Here is a 20,679-nt window from a genome sequence, read left to right as displayed (position 1 = left end):
CACATTTAAAAGGAAAAACAGAACGTTGATCTCAATGTGACATGGCAGGGCATTGCATGACATGACTGGTAACAAAGTTATTACAGTATTAATTGGGTCACTTTATTACATAATTTTTCATGTTATTACATTGTTTTTTTTTAATATTTGCAATCAGGAGGTTAAGTGCAAATTTTCTTGTCTTCAAATAAACTGTGGATGTTGTCCGTCCATCACTTCCATTGGAGTCATGTTAGGTATGAACAGGAGGAATAATTACAGCAAGCAAAAACAATTTGAAAGTCCATATGGGTGCTTAATTATTTTTTTTTTTTTAATTCAGACTTTAAAAAAAACTGTGTGTATCCTTCAGTGTTACTTTATTCCCTTTGCAGTGCTCTGCCCTCTGAGATCACCTGAGTCAGATTCAGTTTGTTGTTTTAATTTGCCAAACTGGGCTGCACACTGAATGTTGGCCAAAGATCTCGAGGGACATCAAAGACTATAAGTTGCAATTACACGGGCGATTAAACCTTTAATGCACAACAGGCTTTACTTTTTATCGGCAACTCCAGGTGAGCATGATTTTCACTGAAACACATCCGAGAGATTACATGAATATATTCAGGCTGGTTACATTAGTGTGGTAACTCGGAGGATGTTTCTTGTGTGCAGTGTTTGATTCTCTGCTTTCCAAATCTAAACGGCTGCAGGCCTTGGTGTCATGGATCTATGTGTGACCATCAAAGGGGTCTCCTTCCTCTTGCAAACAGGTATGGGCATCTTGGGGAACACTGTGGTGCTGCTGGCGTACGCCAACATAATTTTCACCGAGCCTAAGCTCCTCCCTGTGGACATGATCCTGTGCCACCTGGCCTTCGCCAACCTGTTGCTGCTCCTGACCCGCTGCGTCCCTCAGACTATGACTGTGTTCGGGTTGAGGGACCTGCTGAATGACCCCGGCTGCAAGGTGGTGATCTACGCCTACCGCATCGGCCGGGCATTGTCGGTCTGCATCACCTGTATGCTCAGTGTGTTCCAGGCGGTGACCATTGCCCCCGCTGGACCCCATTTGTCCAGACTGAAGCTTGCACTTCCCGCCCTGGTCATCCCCACCTTTGCAGGACTGTGGTTCCTCAACATGGCCATATGCATCGCAGCCCCTTTCTTCTCCATGGCGCCACGTAACGGCACCGTCCCTGCCTTCACCCTGAACCTTGGCTTCTGTCATGTGGACTTCAGAGACAACCTGTCCTATGTGATTAATGGCGTGGCTGTCTCTGGGAGGGACTTTGCCTTTGTCGCCCTGATGCTGGGCTCAAGCGGTTACATCCTGCTGCTCCTCCACCGCCACAGCCGCCAGGTGAGAGGGATCCGTCGCTCTCAGGGCGGCGGGGCAGAGACCAGGGCTGCCAAAACAGTAGTGACCTTGGTGGTTCTCTACGTGGTCTTCTTTGGGATTGATAACGTGATCTGGATCTACATGCTGACGGTGGCGAAGGTGTCGCCAGTGGTGGCTGATATGAGGGTGTTCTTCTCGTCCTGCTACGCCTCTCTCAGCCCCTACTTCATCATTTCCTCCAACAAGAAGGTCAAGGCGAAGCTCGTGTGCGCAGCCGAGCAAGACCAGCCGTCAGCGGACAATCAGGAGTCGAGTGACAAATGACTCCGTCTCTGTCTTGACAGGCTGCTGACTAACAAGACTGCAGAGTTGTACTCTCAGACCTGATCATTTTCACCACTGCTGAACACATGACTGTCATTTTACGGAACAGGGGAGTCTTTAGGAAGTAGTACGAGACAGAAGTGGAGTAGTGTTACAGGGTTCTGTCTTATATGTGTGTTTTCATCAGTCATAAATGGGTGTCTGTACCTGCCATGTGTTTGTGTTCATTTTGTACGAGGGCAAAAAACACATCATCGTTATTAGAGCTGAAACTGTTAGTCAATTAGTCAGTCAGTAAATTAATATGCCAGACATCCCCTCGTTTCAGTTTCTCACTTGTGATGATAACTTGCTTTTCTTAGTCTGTTATGATCTTGCACTGATTATGTTTGGGTTTGGGATTGTACAAAAGCAATTTGAACAGAGCTGTAGCCACGTTTAAGGACACCAAGGTCATGTTTTAATAACTGTTTCATGGAATTTGAAGGTTCACATTGGACAGTTTCACATACATTTCACATGGGGCATCGTTTTAAACCTTGTTGAGAAATTTATTAGAGTCAAAACCCTTAAATTTGACTGTTAATCAGCATCGGAATCAAAAATACTTATTAATCCCAAGAGAAAATTGGGATATGTTTCGGTGACTTGAATGTGTAGTATAGAGAATTGAAAAACAGTAGAAATGAGTACGTATGTATATGAATATATAAGTAAGTATGAAAATGAGAAATATGTAAAAAAATAAATAAATAAATAAAACAAACAAACAAACTTCATGATATTTTGTAATAAAAATAAAATTTTTCATAGACAATGTCGAAATAACTCCACATTAAATTTCTAGGGGTCATAGTAGACAAAAAACTATCTTGGAAACACCATATTGAACTTGTCTGTAAAAAGACTATGAAGTCATTTGGTATCCTAAGTAGAGTTTGTTCACCAGCCGATCATTCCTCTGTTATAACTTTTTACCGTAGCTTAATTTACCCTCATATTACATATTGTAATACTGCTTGGACTGCCACATGTCCCACTTATCTCAATAAGATTTGTCTAATTCAAAGGACATTTTTGAGAGTGACTAGCTGTGCTAAAAATGTGAATCATCTACATCTCTCTTTAGAAAATCTCAGCTTTTATCAATTTTTAATGTGAATATACCACATCTATGTATTCTTGTATAAATACTGTATGTACATCTCACTCATGACTTGCCTGGTGACTTCCTCAGACATTCACTCATATTTCACAAGACACTCCAAGAACTTTTATCTTATTGCTGGACTTCTCTTAATCAATAATCACTGAAATACAGAGGACCATCTCTTTGGAATAATCTTCTTCCATCTCTACAGTCATCATCTACGGTATCGTTATTCAAAAAAACATCTGAAAAAGACTCTAATTTGCAAAGACTCAGCACTTTATAGATGTATGTGTAATATGTTTGTGTTTTTCCTTTTTTTATCGTGCATCTTTAACAATTTTGTTATACTTCTTAGTCTGGGACTCTTATTTAATTATGCAGTCTTCATTTTAATCTTTTTATTTTTATGTATGATTGTTGTTATTTAAAAGGGGAGGTAGATTGATAAGCCATTTTTGGCTTTTAACCTCTCTAGCACAATGTTTTAACTTTTAATTTATTTTTCCTGTTTTTTCTATGCGTGTGTATGTGCAAATAAACTAAACTAAACATAAAATAAAGTGTTTAACACGAATATATAAAATATTTATGTATGCAAAGTATTTAAAAATGTAAAAACAAGGATAGTTTAAGGTCACACATTCATTAAAACAGTTAGATTTGGAAGTTGTCAACCAGAATTGTATCACTGGCGTTATGGGGAGGGCTTTTAAATTGAAAATGTGGATGAAGACAATTTTACAGACTTTGACGTTAATCAAACATTTTATAGGGCGGTTGTGGTATGTCTAAAATTTTGGTCCTGATTTTGAAGCATTCACAGGGCTTTAGGAAATATTATAGAACAAAATCATAATTTGGAAATTAATTGTCAGAATAATCAATTAGTAAAATAATTTCTTTTTATTTATTATTAATGATTTAATCTATTTGCAGCTCTAATCATTATTATCATCATGTCTAACCGAAATTGAACGTCTCATCCTTGCTGCGCTCTGATTGGCTGGACTGTTAGGAATAACTTCAGGAATGTGTGTTTATTTTGCCCGTAGGAGAGCGTCTCAGGCAACACATGACCTGTATGAGTGCGCAAAAAGCCTCACCGGTAAACATTTATGTTAAGATTTAAGGACAAATAATTGCTTTAATGCACACTATAATGGTAGCGGTTTATTATCTGTCAATATACAACCGGAAAATGTTGTGAATGCAGCCTGAGCGAGCGCAATCACCGCCTGAAAGACTGTACTTAGGGAAGAGGCGACCCCCACACAGGCACAACGAACCCCGGAAAAGGGAAGCGGAAGACGGAGCCAAACGTTAAACAAAAAGTGAAGTTAGTAAAGTACAGCGAACCTGAAATAAACGTATCGGTAACTAGACGTGTGCGTACGAAGAAAACAGTTTAGAAATGTGACATTTACGAATCATTAATCGCGTCGAAAAGCGTCAGTTGAGCTGAAGCGCGTAGCTAATAGTTAGCTTAGTTAGACAACAAGACGCCGCAGCGCTCCTGAAACTGATGACAAGAAAGTATTTACCGACCAGTTTGTGATGGTTATTAAAGGTAGCTTCCAGTTTGTGGCCAGTAAACCCGTACTGTTTCATTTCAGGTGAGTTGTTTTAGCCTCATGCTAACGGGCAGCTAGTGTTAGCTAACGTTTACGTGGTTACAAAGGTTTTGTTTACCGTAAACAGATGCTTGCTTCAGAAGTGACCTAACGGTTACACCGTCACAGTGTAGCTACAGCTGACCTTACATTTAGCATTAGTGTCCTCTGCGTACCATTGGTTTTTATTGTGTTGCTTCTATGCAGTGGTGAAAGAAGTACTAGAGCTTTTACTCTACTAAAAGTAGCAGTACCAGGGTGTAATAATACCTAGTTACAAGTAGTGTCCTGAATTAAAAACCGCTGACGTTACTCAAGTTACTTAAGTAAAAGTATATGTGTGTTTGTGTTAACTATAACCCACCAAAAGTACCAATAGTAGCAGTACCCACGGTGCAGAATAGCCTATTTCAGAATATAATTAATGATGCATTCATGTCTGAGCATCACTATTCATTGCAGCTGGTACAGGTGAGGTAAAGTCCAACTACTTTATGTACTGCCAGGTTGGTTAATCAATAATATTCCATATTTGTTGATTAGATTTTGTATGGAATATGTAAAGTAACTTGTAACTAGTGTCGTCAGATAAATATATTGAATTAAAAAGTATATGTAAGTGTATTTACTACCTGGTAGTTTATATATGTAATATCATAATTTATAAATGGATTGATATGAATAATAATTATTAATATAAATCTGAAAAGTAACTGTAGCTCTCAGACAAGTGTAGTTGAGAATAAGAACAATATTTCCATCTGAGATTTTGTGAAGTAGAAGTATGAAATAGCATAAAATGTAAATTCTCAAAGTACAAGTGCCTTGAAATTGTACTTATGCACAGTATTTGAGTAAATGTACTCATTTACAATACACCAGTGCTTTTATGTCAGGTTCAGTGTGTTCATGCCCCTTTTTTGTTCAGTGAACAAATCTGGATTTCTGCCCAGCGCTCTCTGTTTCCTGCGCTCTTTGTGAAATGACCTGACTGCGACTTCACTGGTTCCAGCATCAGATGACAATGGCCAGAATAGCCTGGTATCAAGAGAAGGTAAGACAAATACTCTCTTGTTAAAGACCTGCTTTTAAAATTTAATTTGCGCAGTTAAAAGCTTTTTTTTAATCCTGTGGATTTTGTGATAATTGACAAAGAAACAAATACACATTTGTTATGAATGCATATGTGTGAAATTTGGGGGGATTCATGTAGAGCGTGTTCTCCAAAGGATGTGCACGACTTAGATTTAGTCACTGAAAACATTCTCACACAGACAGAAACACTTATTCATCCACTAATTAATATTAGTTGTCTTGTTTTCTCTCTACTGCCTGCTCTTTTGTTTGTTTCTATTATCACTCCTTCCACAAATATCATTAATGACTCAAATACTTAATTGCCCAAACCAACTGCACACAGCTGCTTCCCTGTCATCACAATCATTCACCACAGATCTTCTCCATGCACATGTAGAGTTTATTCCTCTATTGACATATTGTATTGTTGATAACCTGGACCCACCCCTACCTTTCTATCTGTTTTCAATTCCTATGCTTTTGTTATTGCAGAACATTACATATATGTATGATAAAAAGGCAAATTTTATTTCACAAATGCTAATGGTCTCAGAGAGAACCAGCACACACTAATTCAAGACTGGGATTTATATATGTGACAGGGACACTGCTTATAGATCAACAACAACAACAACACTCTCTGTTTACCTTTCCTGTTTTTGTCTGACAGCGTACAAACCAAATAAATTTGGTAAAAACAGGTGTGACTTCTTCAACAGGTTAACATATGTTAAAACAGGTAGAGGGATGTTTACTGAGCCTGACAGAACTCAAAGCCGCCAGCTGCACAAAATTGTGCTTCCCTGTGATTTTTTTTAAGTCTTCTTAAGAGCTCAGCTGTATTTCATCTGATTTGCATAAAGTGTCAATAAGATCTGACGCCAGGCTTCAGGCATGTGGTGACATGTCTGAAAAGCAGGGGAGCGCAGAAGAAAGTGTTTTCTGCTGATGAACTTGGAGTAATGTGCAATCAAAAGAGTTGCATCTTTTACCCTCTTAATGTGATTTACAATGGTTTATTTTGAAATTTTTCATCATGTTGATGTGAGTGAGGCTCTTGATGTGAAGTCTTTAAACACCAGATGATAATTTCTTTGGTTAATATTCACTTTTAAATCTGTTCATTTTAATTACCCACTTTATTTGAAGCAGTTTTTACAGCCTTATACCTCCGTGTGTTTATTAAGACACTCAGATCAGCTCTGTTCCCTCAGTCAGAAACATGTAAAAGAACATTGTGTTTTATGGCCTCATTGGAATAACTCACCAGGAATGACATCAGAGATTTGGTCCAAAGTACACTGGAGCACACGGACTAAAGGCAACAACCTTGTTTTGAGAGCTAATGTTTTGACAGCAGTTGCATTTTCATCATAGTCATGAGTAATGTACCATAATTTAAACAATGACTTTGAACTGGGAGGCAGTAGCTCAGGCCATAGGGACTTGGGTTGGGAACCAGAGGGTCGCTGGTCCAAGTCCCTGTCCGGACCAAATATGGAGTGTCGACCGGTGGCTGGAGAGATGCCACACTGCCTCCTGGGCACCGCCGAGCTGCCCCTGAGTGAGGCAACTGCTCAGGGCGCCTGTCCAAGGCAGACCTTGCTCTGACATCTCTCCATTTAATGCATATATAGGTCCTGTTTGTGCATGTGTGTGTATTTTATGTGACATTTTAACAGGGGAAAACCTTGGTGCAGCAAATATGAGCTCACTCAGTTTGACTAATAACCTCTATAGTGTTTCATTTTTAGGAAATGATGCTAAAACTTATGTTGTTGCTACAGATCGGGGCCTACGATCAACAAGTCTGGGAGAAATCTCTGGAGCAGGCGGATCTAAACGTAAGACATCTACAAGTCTGTGTGAAGAAATAAATATCTGTGTATTTGTTTTGTGCTTTTCGCACTAATACCACTTGTTGTTCATTTAGGGTTTGGACAGCAAACCAAGGAAGACGTGTCAAATCAAGCCAGACCTCATCGATGTCGACTTAGTAAGAGGTGAAGATCAGTAAAGAGTAGTTTTTTCTTGCTTTAGCCTCTATAATGAGAGTTAAACAATAAGCAGCAACAAAAACAAACAGGACTATGTATAGCTGAGAGATATAGTCATATATGTAATGAATGTAATGGTTTCGGTGAATCTGTGTAAGAGACTTCCTCATTTCTCCTTTCAGGATCAACATTCAGCAAGGCCAAACCAGAGAGTCCCTGGACAGCTCTGACTCGGAAGGGTCTGGTCAGAGTGCTGCTGTTCCCGTTCTTCTTCCACTGGTGGATCCAGGTGACCTCCAAGTCCATCTCCTCATGCATCCTTGTGCTGTACTTCATGCAAGGTTAGCTCACCATTTCTTATCTAATCTTATTCACACTGGGGCTGAGTCTCTCGGGAAAATTCCCTGAATTTGAAAATTGCCTCAGAAATTTACACGATGACAAGAACCAGGACTCAAGTAACACACGTGACCATTATTGTATTGAAACAAATTGTAAATGTGTGTGGAGAGTTGTGTAACTGTATCCAATTCATGTCTGTAATTGATTAGTAGTTGTGGCCACAGATGTATACTCAGACGCTGCACTGAGTGCTTCGCGCCATTTCCCTCCTTGTCCACTGTCTCACTGGCCTCCACGCTGCAGCTATCACTCTCTTCCTGCCTCCTGTCATCCTCTGACATTCAAACGTCAATCCACTCCTATCAGCTGACCTGACGTCACCTCAGCTGAAGCAATCGATGCAGCATATATATATATGTATGTCTCTGGCCATAACCAGTACCCCACCCAGCATCGTCACACTTAAAATCAGCGGGTGCTACTGCCGACTGGTGGTATATAGACTGTATAGCCACTGAGATGCAGAGCAGTACAGACAAATCATTTGCAGATCTCTCTCATATATAGGTTTGTCTGCACATTTAAACATTTCAATACACCTGCAAATCTTAATACAGATTTGGAGATTTTTTAAATGTAAAAATTAGATTACACACACAGAGATCTGCAGATTCCTCAACATATTCAGAAATCTCAGTATCCATTTAGAGATTCTCTTAGACATTTACAAATCCATTACACGCTCACATCACGGGTTGAGACACAGTTACACAACTCTCCACACACATTTACAAATAGTTTTGCTACAACAATGGCACCATACTTACATGGTAGTTTCCATACTTACAAAAGATTTCAGTTCTGCTCATTCTTGTCATTCAATGAAGTTTTCCTAAATGTACCTCGGAGAAGAGGTTTGTAATTGTAATCCCTTCATGAGCCTCCTCTGTAATACATTCACCAATCATAGACTAAAAGATAATATATGGGGCCAAGCTGTAATGAGTTAACAAACAAGGCTGAGTAATGGTTTAAAACTAGTTTAACTAAGTAGAAAGAGGCTCTGCACACTTTATACACTGAATGCAATTTCACAGACAAGAAGAACCTGTTTATGATTGTGTTTCTGCAGTCATTTGTTTATATGTTTTAGCATGTAAACACACCACGTCCTCCATATGATCAGAACTGAGATAAGCCTCGTAGAACAGGTTGTTCATGTCCATGCAAATGAACTCAGTCATGTTTAAAACACTTCTATGGCAACAGCGACATTTTGAGAGTGTGTCGTTCTGCAGCAACAGTGAAAACACAAAGGGTTTTGGTCTTTGCTAAGCCTTAGAAAAACACACTCTCTGTCATTAAAGGAAGTGTAGAAAATTCCCGCTTCTTTTTTTATATATGTACTCAGTTCATTGTCTCCATTTGTCACAGTTTACGTTCAGTTGTGTGCAACAATAAGCGTGTTACCCATCACACCTGAGCAGCCCAGAAAGACCTCATTAGCAAGCATGAATTCAGTTATAATGGCTCCCCTAAGAGACCGTTTTGTTTGCTGTTGCCAAATGTTTTGCTCCCCTCAGTGGCAGCAGTGGTGCTGTACTTGGAGGTCCCTGGGGCGAGTGCCAGCGAGGTGTTTGGGCCCATGTGTCTGATGCTGCTGCTGGGTACCGTGCACTGCCAGATTGTGTCGACCGAGTCCAGCCGGTGGCCCTCGAGCAGTCCAGCTGCCAGCTGCACCACCAGCCCTGCTCGCAGACGGAGGTGGTTTTCTCATTGTTAGGCACTGCACATTCATTTGCCTTTACAAACACACTCTCACCTCTTGGCACCTGAATACACTCCCGCATTACGCACACGAATAGACCCAAAGACTTCTAATCAACCAAAAGTTATTCCAGTCACTAAAGCCTTTCTCATTCTCTCGATAATTCTGTCACTCCTCTGTGGGTTGAGCTCATTTTTGTGATGCGTGCTGTATCTTCAATCTCTTGTCTTTGACTGTTATTGTTACTCCGTCTCCTTCAGGCCGAGGAAGGGCAGAGGGCTGAAAAAATCAGAAGAAAAGAATGACAGCGGGGACACAGAGCAGCAGGGGCCCTGGCAGTTTGAAGAAAGCCAGCGATTATACAGGACCGAAGAGAGGAGGGTACAGTCACTCATCTCACTAGTCAGTCTCAGTGCTGTGGTATGAAGGGACCAATTTACAGTGTGTCAGCTGTAAAAAAAAACAGACAATAAATACAGGTGGGCGTTATTGGAAAAGCAGTCAGAATAAAAAATGTGCGTCTGCAGTCAAGATTCAGCGTTACTTAGCCTCTGGCTGATGTTTAACTGATCTGTAATATCTTCATTTTTCATTGTTTTGTTTGTTGTCTCAGTATCTGTAGAAAGGCAGACAGATTCCAACACCTGTATCTTTAATGCAATCGATGACCCTCCTCGACTGTGACTATAGCTTGTAATAAATATCAGAATCTTTATCAACATTTTATTTACTTTAGCGCTATTGTACTTCATTAGATTGTCAGTTGGTCTTGTTGTTTTGGTGATTTCCTGTCATGCAGGATTGTTCAAAGCTGCTTCTGCCTTAAGGTCTTTAATTCCACTTGAACAAAATGTGTATGTTAAGTTTTGACATCATGATAGGTGTAGGAGGCTCATCTCTCTGTACAGCACCATTTGCAGAAGGAGCGAGCTCAGATCTGTCAAAAGTGCTCTCAAGTGTTTCTGTGTTGTGTAGAGTGGAGTAACAAATGACTTTTAAGATGTCTGTGTGTTTGGATATTCTCTTACAGACCAAAAGAAAGTCAGGATTTGGGGCATCCGACGAGCTCTCCAGTGAGGAAGAAGAGGGCATACAACCAGTGGAAGTAACCCTTCCAGTACCTCTTCAAGAGAGACACCCTTCTCCAACCTGGCCGACATCTGCACCGGTGCCCTCTGTTAGGAAGAGAAACCTAAAGTCTAACCCCAAACCCACAGTAAGACCTCAGGTAAACCTCATTGTCACACTGTGTCTTAAATGAATCTGGAGTTAAACGTTTACTGTCAATTTGTTGTGTGTTCCTGATACAGAACAAGCATGATTTAAAACAACTCTTTATGTACTGAAAACAGGAAGTGAGCGGGGCCTCCATCAAAGTGAAACCTCGAGAGGTGGAGCGCCTCAGGCCGAGCGTAGGCTCTCGTCCGGCCTCCGACACTGATGACACGCTGTGGGAGGAGCTTCTCCAAGGGCCGGACACCGGCTCCACGGGGAGCAGCGACAGTGAGGCAAACGGGAGGTACAACGCTGGCATGACGCTCCCACAAACCACCACTCTGAGCAGTGACGATGAGAGCCTTCAGCAGGGAATCACCGGAGTAAGATCACCAAAAATCTAAACGGTCTTCTACAGCTGGTTTGTCTTAAAACATTTCCTGTGTCTAAATGTTAAAGGTTAAGTTCTTCATTTTAAACAGGACCCTTTTTTCCCATGTTTTGTGTCTAAGTGACCAATGGGAACAACAATTTCTAAAATTGGTCCAGTATTCAGTGAGCCAGCGAAATAGGCTGCAATTTAATGTTAATGGACAGCGTTCACTGTCAATTTTCACCCTTGTAAAGTTGTTTATACCATTGAAAGGCTCTGATTATTATTTTAAGTGTCTGACAACATAATGAAAAAGATCCCTGCAGAGATAGACCTGTTTATTAAAGAGTAAGATCATTTTTGTTTAACCAGAAACAGCTCCAAACTCACTATCAGCAAACCTGTCAACCTCCATTTACATAAACATCATCATAAAACACACTTTGTTGAGTTGACAGAAAGAAAATGAAACTTACAAAAACTGTCTTGGTTCATCTTTCCACTGTCCCAACAGTCGCTAACTCTGGTTTGGTTGAAATAAACTCTTAATTCACTCAGTAAGATGTGAGAACATGCTGGCTCTATACATGCTAAAATTACTGTTTATTTAAATGGAGTCTGGTGCTTTTGGCGATTTCTGGTTACACGAAATGGATCTTACTCTTGAACAGAAACGTCTGTCTCTGTAGGGATCTTTTCCAAAATGTTGCCAGACACGTCTAATGACAATCTGAGCCTGTCAGTGGCAAAAACAAACACTTTTAGTGGACTTAAAGTGACAGTGCACAAATGCCCCAAGTGGTTACATTGCAGTATGCTCAGCTGCTGACGGCCGCAGCACTCTCACTCAATACTGGACCAGTTTCAAAGATTGTTGTCTCCATTTGTCACTTGGACACAAAAACATGTGTCTGTCCCAGTCAGTCAAAATTCCATCTTCTATCATCTGAATCTAGCCCAAGCCCATTGCAGTACTCCACACCGCACTGGAAACCATCAGTTAACTGGATCTTATTTATTGTGTTTGATTTCAGAACCAGCTGTCGTGGCTGCAGGCGTGTCACCCATCCAAGGACCGTGTCAGTGCCATAATATGGGAGCAGGGCGAGTGTAAGAAAATAGACATGTCAGTATTGGAGATCAGTGGGATCATCCTCACACGGGTACACACTATCCTCCTTATGTTGGTGTTAATTTAATGATTGCTTGTAGCTACATACCCTAAATAAGCGTGTGAAGCATAATGCAAGTGTAATAATGCAGATTTTTAAGTTCAGTATTTACAAACTATCTTCCAGTTTATCTGCCACACAGTCATGTAGTGTAAGTATAGCTTCTTCAGTAATGAAATAAAGAGGCAGATAAAACTTTACATGTTCATTAAGATGCCAAAATGTGATATTCTCACTCTGTTGAACATTAAGCTGTCTGACATGTGTAATCACTTGTAGACTTTGGCAAAATCATGCAAAGCTGTGATCATTAACATGGTGATATCTGAGTCGCTGTAGCTTTTATCAGCATAAAAATATGGCAGCATAACAAGATGCCTCCTGTCTCTCTCCCTGTATCTCATGTTTCATCACAGGTGAAGATGGTGGAGCAGGGTATGGGTTACCTTGTGCTTGGCGGGCTGATGACTGCCACCCTGGCACTGCTTCCCTTTGCCTTCCGCTTGGCTCAGCGTCTGGACATGTCGAGCCTTGGCTCCCTGTCCCTGAAAGAGCTGGGAGAAATGGCCATTGGGCAGTATGATGCCCAGGCCTACTCCTTTTTCTTTATCACGGCGGTGCAGAGAGTCTGCCTCACAGGGCTGTTCTTCTTCATGATGTGTGTGGCGGAGAGAACGTACAAACAGGTGAGCGCTGACTTCGTATTGTTTGCTCTTTATTTCCAACAATGTCTTTGCATTATATTTATATTTTAGATTTAAACTGTTTGCATTTTAACACATTGAACCTGATTTATACAATTTTCTGTCAGAAGTCACACTCCTTTATCTCAGTATCATAACCCAGTTAAATCTGAATACACAGACGTGACACATATTGTTAGATTCAGCTGGATTTACACCTTCTGGGGTTTTCAATATCTCATATAAACGTCTTTGAATCTTCTTAGAAATCATAGAAAGAAAATGCTCCATTTATCCTTAGCTCTTGCCTCATAATGGCAATATTTGTGATTTTCTTCAAAATCAGAGCTAATCCCCTGATAGTTTACTGTACATTTATGGTTACAGTGTAAACAGGAACCGCTAATAGCTAATTTGGGAAGACTTTTCATCGTTTATTAGCAAAATGTTAAGAAATATTGATTTGAAGGAAGAGCCAAAGGTGTAGCCTACAGCTATCTCACTAACAGCATGGCGTTATTATATGTCCTGCTTGAATACCCCAAAGCATTTTGGTAACTGCTCAAAAGCTTTATATTATTGCCCCAAAATGAAGTAGGAGACAGTGGTGACAAAATCCAATCATGTTATTCACTATCAATATATATATATTTACATTCCTAGGGCCGTTAATGTCCACATGGATCTTATATCCCAGGAACGTGGCCACTCTCATCTATCTTCTCCTGTACAGATATTGGCCTTTCTGGAAAACCTTTCAGCACACTGGCACAAAACCTCAAACAACTTATTCTTAAATTAACAATACACAGTATGGCATGTCTGGCTGGACATTTAATGACTGCTAAATGTAAACTGAGGGAGTGAAAAGCGAGGAAGTATTATTGCAGCTGAGTGTGGGTTGTTAACCCATCCACACACATCAGTCCAGTTATTCACTAGTTAGCTTGTCTTCCCTCTAGTGGCAGATCAGAAGCACTGAAATAGAATCACCCACTTGACTCTGTGCAGGCCTGCTTACCTCTGACTGCGTTTCATTAGTCGTTCAACATGTCCTTGTTGACTTGCCCTCGGGGGAATCCCAGCAGCCATTTGTCTGAAAAACTGAAGTGAAGTTGGTGAGATCGACCCTTCAAAGGGCTGAGGGAGCAAGTCGACAACGGTGGTTACTAACCGTAATTAGGTGGCGTTAATATGTAAAGCACTTGTTGCACTAGCAGACGAATAAACTGATAAATAAATAAAATAATAATTAAAAATAAAATTAAATAAATTCACTATCCGACATGCTTTTCAGTCTCAGATCTATCCTAATACTTCTTTTATTGCCCTGTGCTCTTTCTTGCACCCTGAGTTCCTCAGATGCATCTTCTCTTGTTCCGAAGTCTAGATTAATTCACAAAGGTGATGAAGCCTTCGCAGTCAGAGCACCTCGATTTTGGAATGACCTGCCCCAGGAGATCAGGGCTGCAAACTCAGTCTCATCTTTTAAATCACTTCTGAAGACCTACTTGTTTAAAACTGCCTTCTGGTGATTTTTTAACTGCTTTATTATTGCGTGTTTTGCTCTGTGTTTTCTCTTATCATGTTTTATTTGCTTTGTAACTGTGTTTTGAAAGATGCTATAGAAATAAAGTTTAATATTATTATTTTTATATGTCTTACAGGTCTGTATAGGCAGGCTTACATGTGTACACTCACCTATTAGCAGTTCATTTCCATAGTCAGTCTCACTGATAGTTTAATATTTAACTGAAAAAATGCTGTATAACTAATTGCAGTTAATATTTACTCACGTTGTTGTTCTGTTCGGCATGTGTGATCTCTTCTTTTATGGTTAGTTATGATTAATCATGATACAGATCAAAAACAGAAATTTCTGAATCAGAAACAGATGTAGCTAATTAATAAGTGCCTAAAAATGTATTGCAATTAGACACAGAAAACTCTTCGTCTCATTGGAAGGAGTCCGCAGGTACGTGTGATGATCTATAAAAAGCAGTTTAGCACTCAGCCTACAACTGGCGGTTGTGCCATCATAGTTTGGGCTGAAAGTATAAAAGCGCCGGTACATTCCATTTCAGTCCCCTGCTCCTCCCCCGCCCTCTCTGCCGCTGCTCCTCGAATGACCTCAGTGCGATGTATGCTCTTATGTAATGAAAAGGGCTGAGGGCAACTGAATGAGGGGAAGTTGAACTACTGATGAAACACTGTGTTTGCTTGGTGTTTTGCATCTCTGACAGTGTACGTCCGTGTTTCCCAAACAGAGACTTTTATTCGCCAAGTTCTTCAGCCACCTCACTTCAGCCCGCAAGGCCAAGAAATCAGAGATCCCTCATTTCAGACTGAAGAAAGTCCAGAACATAAAGATGTGGTTGTCACTCCGCTCTTTTCTCAGGGTTAGTATCTATATTTGTATCATTGTTTCACCACTAAGGGTTGGCATGGACTTGTGTTTGTAACGGTGTGTCACTGAGTTGCTCCTTCATTGCAGAGACGAGGGCCGCAGCGCTCCGTTGACGTCATTGTCTCCACTATCTTCCTTTTGGCGCTCTCCATTTCATTCATCATCTGTGCCCAGGTCAGTTTTATATCCGCCGGAGCAGATCTGATCTGTTTAGAGAACACAAATTTAATAACGTTGTTCAGATAGTATGAGTCTTGCATAGAGGTGAAATAACAGGAAGACAAAACGTGCAACCGTCTAATCTTATTACCTGAGTGAAGATAAAGCTTTGTAAGCTCCGCTTGATACGGAGAAGTCCTAATTTTCACAACAGCAAAGTGCTGAGTGCTGCGAGTATGAGCAGTGTTGTTTCTGTTGCTCTCCCTCAGCTTCTGCACAACCACCAGACATTCCTAGAGTCTCTGACAAACTGGGAGCTGATGGTGTGGGCCTCCTCCCTCGTCCTCTTTCTGTTACGGCTGGCCACACTGGGCTCAGAGACCAACTGCAAATACAGCAACTCCTCAGTGCTGCTCACTGAGCAGGTAAGAGCATGCGTCTGCAAAACACAGGGGGTCACAGGTTTGTTTCTCAGTGGCGTCAGTACTACGGGTGACACCATCAGCTGATTCAGTGTTAGGTTTGAATAAATTACTGTGCTTTTATCGTATGATTTGAAGAATGTAAAACTGTTTTTTCTTGCAGATCAATTTGTATCTTAAGATGGAGAAAAAGCCCAACAAGAAAGAGGAACTCAATATAGTGAACAATGTTTTGAAACTAGCAACAAAACTGATGAAGGTAAGCAAACTTCAGCTCCTTTTTTTTTTTTTTTAGATAAGAAGTTGTCTTATTTATTATAGTGAGTGGCTTTGTCTGAATTATTGTAGTTATTTTCCTTCAGAATACAGTATTCCAACAGCAGACCTAAAACATCTCACTCATAGTTGTTGGTGGTGGGTCCCAGTCCAAAAGTGGGTCGGGGGTCCATTCTGAATGGACTGCAAGTGACTTACCAACGTGTCAAGTTTGTAAAAAAACATGATTTATTTTGAAGTACAGTGAATTTCCAACACAGAGCTTTTAATTTGAAGTGCTATTTCTTGCTGTAGCATGAGTGACTAACAGACAGCTACTTGACAGAGACAGCAAACTAGCTCAAGGACATGGCCAAATACAAGTATGACACTGAATGTATTAAACTGTGTGGACCTTGAACTAATGACTGAGGAGAAATCTGGACCCTGTGATTGGACCAGTTTGGAACCACTGTGCTTGACTCCATACTATAGCGGCACACAGTCCATCCCAAATTAAAAATACATATTTTTCCTCTTACTTGTCGTGTTATTTATCAGTCTAGATTGTTTTGGTGTGAGTTGCTGAGTGTTGGAGATATTGGCTGCAGAGACGTCCACTAGAACTACACCCGCCAAATGTATCACCACACAGAAGGAAGCGTGCATCTACTCATGGACAACAGGCTCCTGCTCGAGACAGCGTTAAGGCCTTTGCACACTGAGTCCGTGCTTTCTCGTCCGAAATTGTCACACGTCTAATAATAAATACGACTTCACATTGTGTCAATTATGTTTGCACACTAAGTCGTAAATTTTTGTCCCTTCACGCAGCTGCAGTGCCAAATGAAAGACAGGGAGGGAGTGATGACAGCCAGATAGGTAACTTCAAAAGAGCATATGTGTCTTTTCATTTTGTCACGTATTGTGAATTTTCACAACGAATTGAACAATAAAACACATCCGAATCAATGTACAAGGTTTCTGTGCTTAAAGATTTTTTCAGATGACGGGTTAAAAATTTGAAAGAGACAGACTCAGAATTCAAAGGTCTTTAGATGTAAACATCCTCCTTGGCTGAGCTGTAACGTTAGCTAGCTCAGTGGTGCTATGTGAGCTAGCAATATATGCATGCTTGGTTCTGCTCCGTGATACGGTTGGTGGGTGTAGCTCAGTAGAAAGAAAATAGTTCCTACGTGAAACTGCTAGAGAGAAGGCTGACGTCTCTACGGCTGATATCTCCAACACTCTGCAGCTCACACCAAAACAATCTAGAGTGATAATTTTTTTTCTTAAATGATTCTAATATTTAACAACCTAATCACCTTCTGTACTTAAGTTACGACTGATATTTCAAATAATATCCATAATAACTTCTGACTTTGACCCATATTGTCAAGTCGAAATGACACTGTGTTCCCTCTCCCCTCCTCCAGGAGCTGGATACTCCATTCAGACTGCTGGGTCTGACCGTGAACCCTCTGATCTACAACATCACCAGAGTGGTCATCCTGTCCGCTGTGTCTGCTGTGGTCAGCGACCTGCTCGGCTTCAACATTAGAGTGAGAGACTTTCTGCTGAATGTGAAAAGAGACACGACAAAACAGATTAAAGGGAGCTCAACTCAGTTTCACACATCAAGTTCAGTTTACCGTCACATGAAGCACAATTCAGCCTGTGAGAGCAGATTGTAAAATATCTTCTCTGGCTCCAGAGGGAGCTCTCTGGAGTTTGGCCTGGAGACTACAAACATGGGTAGTTACCAGTCAGTTGCATCATGCATCAAATTTAGGATCCAGTGATTTTGGTGCTTGTCTAGGGACTTAATCTCACATCATCTTGAGTTCAGCTGCTTCGGCTTGGACAGATTTTAAAATATCCCCTTCTTGTGAATACCTGAACTTCATGGAGTGGCCTTTAAATGCAAATTATGAAACGTCCAATTTATAGTTTCATATTACACTGTGTGTTGGCCTACGGGGATATCTTAGTAATATCTCAGAAACCTCATTGCATTGGTCATGGCCATCTGGCATGTAAATGTCAAGCTACTATAAGTATGCGTACTGAGGCTTAAAAAAATTCAAGATGTGACTGATTAAGAAGACGGCCTTGGAATTTAAATGCTTCCTTAGAGACTAAGACCCTGATCACACAGAAATCATTTTAGCAGGTGGAAGTGCCTTTTTGTAACTGTTTTTAACGAGAAAAAAGTTTTTTGCTGCTTTTGTTTCTGAGCTCTCTGCGCCTGCTGTTTTTTGCCGGAGTGTTCTGAGCCCCTCAGGTAGAAGAAGCTTAAACTCAGAGCGGAAAAGCGCCCAACGTCATCTCTTTTTCATCATGGTCATGACGGCAAGTTTACAGTTGGCCAACAGTGGAGGAGAAACTGGTGGTAGCAGTTGCTGGATACCCAGAGCTATACGGCCCGATGATAGACAGTAGACATGCGCTCCATACTTTTGATGAGGGTCACTCGAAAGAAACTTTGAATGGACTTTGAATGTTGCGGACATCATATTTTGTCTCCATGGAAATAGTAGTCTTCAATCCACATCAATTCCGACCTGCATTCAGCATCTCTCACCAGAGTAGCTAGCATCTGTTAGCAGCAGCTCTCAGGGAGCTGAGAGGACAGCGACTGGTCAAACTTTCTTCACCAGGCTGACTGACAGCAGACATTTACTGAACCAAAATAGTTTTCATGTCAGCTCCACGGGAAGAAATCAATAGTGTTTCTGTTATTGATTCATTGATATTATGTCCTAGCCCATCATAGCGAGTGACGGGAATCTGCTGCACACAGACAGACTGGGAGCAGATCAGTCAATGAGGATACAGCTCAGTTAAAAACACATGTACAGAAGGAAATTTGTGCGATTTAAACAAATGTCTGTGCAGATGACGCTTCACTAAATTTGACTGGAAAAGCCTCACAGTGTTTAAAAAAAACATGGAGATGACTTAAAACCTTTCACTGAAGCATAACTTGAGAATGGTACGCAGCTGTTTGTTTTCTGTCGAGCGACACTCAACCATAAATCAGCAAATTCTACTGTGTACCTCACATGTGTCTGTGCCAGATGTAGCTAGGGCCAGCAGGCAGTTAGCCTAGCTTAGCATAAAGACTGGACGCAGGGGGAAACAGCTAGCCTGGCTGCCTCCTCTAGTGTCACCTCTAATGCTCGCTTATCAACCACAGCTTATAGTTTTTAATTTATGTTTGTGTACGGATTAAACCAAAGACATGCATCAGGTTGATCAATGATCTTAAGGTGTAATTTTGAACTTTGAACAGCTGTTATGCTCAGATAAGATGACCCAATTGCCTCCTGGCTCTGGCTCCATGTTTATTGCACAGACATGAGACTTGTATTGATCAAAACTCTTCATGAAGTGTACTTCGCAAAATGTTTAACTCTACCTGTAACAAGGGATGCACCACTGTAGATGATGCTGCACTCTGACCTGATTATGTGTCTGTGTTTTTCTCTAATCAAAGCTCCATCTCTTCTGCTTCATTTCCAGCTGTGGAAAATCAAGCCTTAATGTGAAAACAGCAAACCACTAACAGTCGGACACTGGAGACCAGAGGCTCTCCACGTCTGCTGCACACAGCGTCTCATCTACAAAAACGAAGTGCAAACCTACTGACTGTGTATTCATTGTCTGTGCCTTCCAGCTGAAACTTCTGTCTTAAAAGAGTTTCATCAGGCATCCACAAGCCTGAGACGCTCTGACAATCGCTCACACACACACACATCATTACTGGCGGCTCAGCTGGCGTCCATGCGCCACGTCACTAACCCAGTGCCTAACCTCTGACCCTTGAATGTCCCTCAGTGTGTGGTTAGATATAGCGGTGCGTTCGAGGTCTGTGATCATGTCAGGCTTCTGTGGCATCCAGATTTTCCGAGTGTGACCTGTGCAGGTGTGTGGACACAATGTGAAGTGTAAACGCAGACCATAGATTTAGTTTTAGTCTTACTCCCTGATGTGTCTCATCAGTGTAACTAACTGTAAAACAAGCTGCGTGCTTTCTAAAGCCAGTGAATCAAAAATGGGCTGCCAGCTTCATGAGATGAATTTTCACAGGACTGAACTTTGATTTCAACCTTTTGTACTATTTAAAGAGGAAACATTGTGATTGTAAGTGGGCTTTATTTATTTGGGGATTCTGTTTTAGCACAAACTTGTGATGGTACCTGTAAAGTCATGATGAGTCTCTGACCACTGTCTGTCTCTTGTGTCGAGGACCATTATTGAATGAAATAACTATGCAGCGTTTGTATAGTTATGCTTAAAGACAATGTTTGATAAAGGTGAATAAATGTTTTTCATGCACGGATCAGGTTCCTCTGCAGAGCCCTCTCTGTATCCTATCTCAGCACTTTTAAATTAGGG

General features: G+C 41.0%; 2 protein-coding genes across 2 annotated transcripts; both read left to right on the top strand.

Annotated features, from left to right (window-relative positions):
- The first annotated feature begins 652 nt into the window (after positions 1 to 652).
- On the top strand, positions 653 to 1,753 carry LOC125887514 (olfactory receptor class A-like protein 1). Its single transcript, XM_049574425.1, has one exon. The coding sequence runs from the start codon at positions 704 to 706 to the stop codon at positions 1,643 to 1,645; it is 942 nt and encodes a 313-aa protein (XP_049430382.1). The 5' UTR covers positions 653 to 703; the 3' UTR covers positions 1,646 to 1,753.
- Positions 1,754 to 4,070: 2,317 nt separating this feature from the next.
- On the top strand, positions 4,071 to 20,624 carry phtf1 (putative homeodomain transcription factor 1). Its single transcript, XM_049571212.1, has 17 exons — positions 4,071 to 4,411; positions 5,337 to 5,462; positions 7,273 to 7,329; positions 7,419 to 7,488; positions 7,665 to 7,823; positions 9,408 to 9,588; positions 9,853 to 9,973; positions 10,623 to 10,820; positions 10,945 to 11,190; positions 12,215 to 12,343; positions 12,769 to 13,038; positions 15,303 to 15,434; positions 15,530 to 15,616; positions 15,871 to 16,026; positions 16,187 to 16,282; positions 17,715 to 17,840; positions 19,804 to 20,624. Exons 2-17 carry the CDS (start codon positions 5,427 to 5,429, stop codon positions 19,822 to 19,824), a joined length of 2,085 nt encoding a protein of 694 aa, XP_049427169.1. The 5' UTR covers positions 4,071 to 4,411; positions 5,337 to 5,426; the 3' UTR covers positions 19,825 to 20,624.
- The last annotated feature ends 55 nt before the right edge of the window (positions 20,625 to 20,679 follow it).

Source organism: Epinephelus fuscoguttatus, linkage group LG1 (genome assembly GCF_011397635.1).
Source record: "Epinephelus fuscoguttatus linkage group LG1, E.fuscoguttatus.final_Chr_v1".
NCBI lineage: Eukaryota > Metazoa > Chordata > Actinopteri > Perciformes > Serranidae > Epinephelus > Epinephelus fuscoguttatus.
The sequence above is the reverse complement of the archived record's forward strand: the minus strand, read 5'-3'. Positions and strand labels throughout refer to the sequence as shown.

Bases quoted from the DNA above. Each gene is read 5' to 3' on its own strand.
- LOC125887514 (XM_049574425.1), top strand. From the start codon at position 704: ATGGATCTATGTGTGACCATCAAAGGGGTCTCCTTCCTCTTGCAAACA.
- phtf1 (XM_049571212.1), top strand. From the start codon at position 5,427: ATGACAATGGCCAGAATAGCCTGGTATCAAGAGAAG. The intron at 7,330-7,418 runs GTAAGACATCTA...TTGTTCATTTAG, and splicing joins TGGAGCAGGCGGATCTAAAC to GGTTTGGACAGCAAACCAAG. The intron at 7,824-9,407 runs GTTAGCTCACCA...TGCTCCCCTCAG, and splicing joins TGTGCTGTACTTCATGCAAG to TGGCAGCAGTGGTGCTGTAC.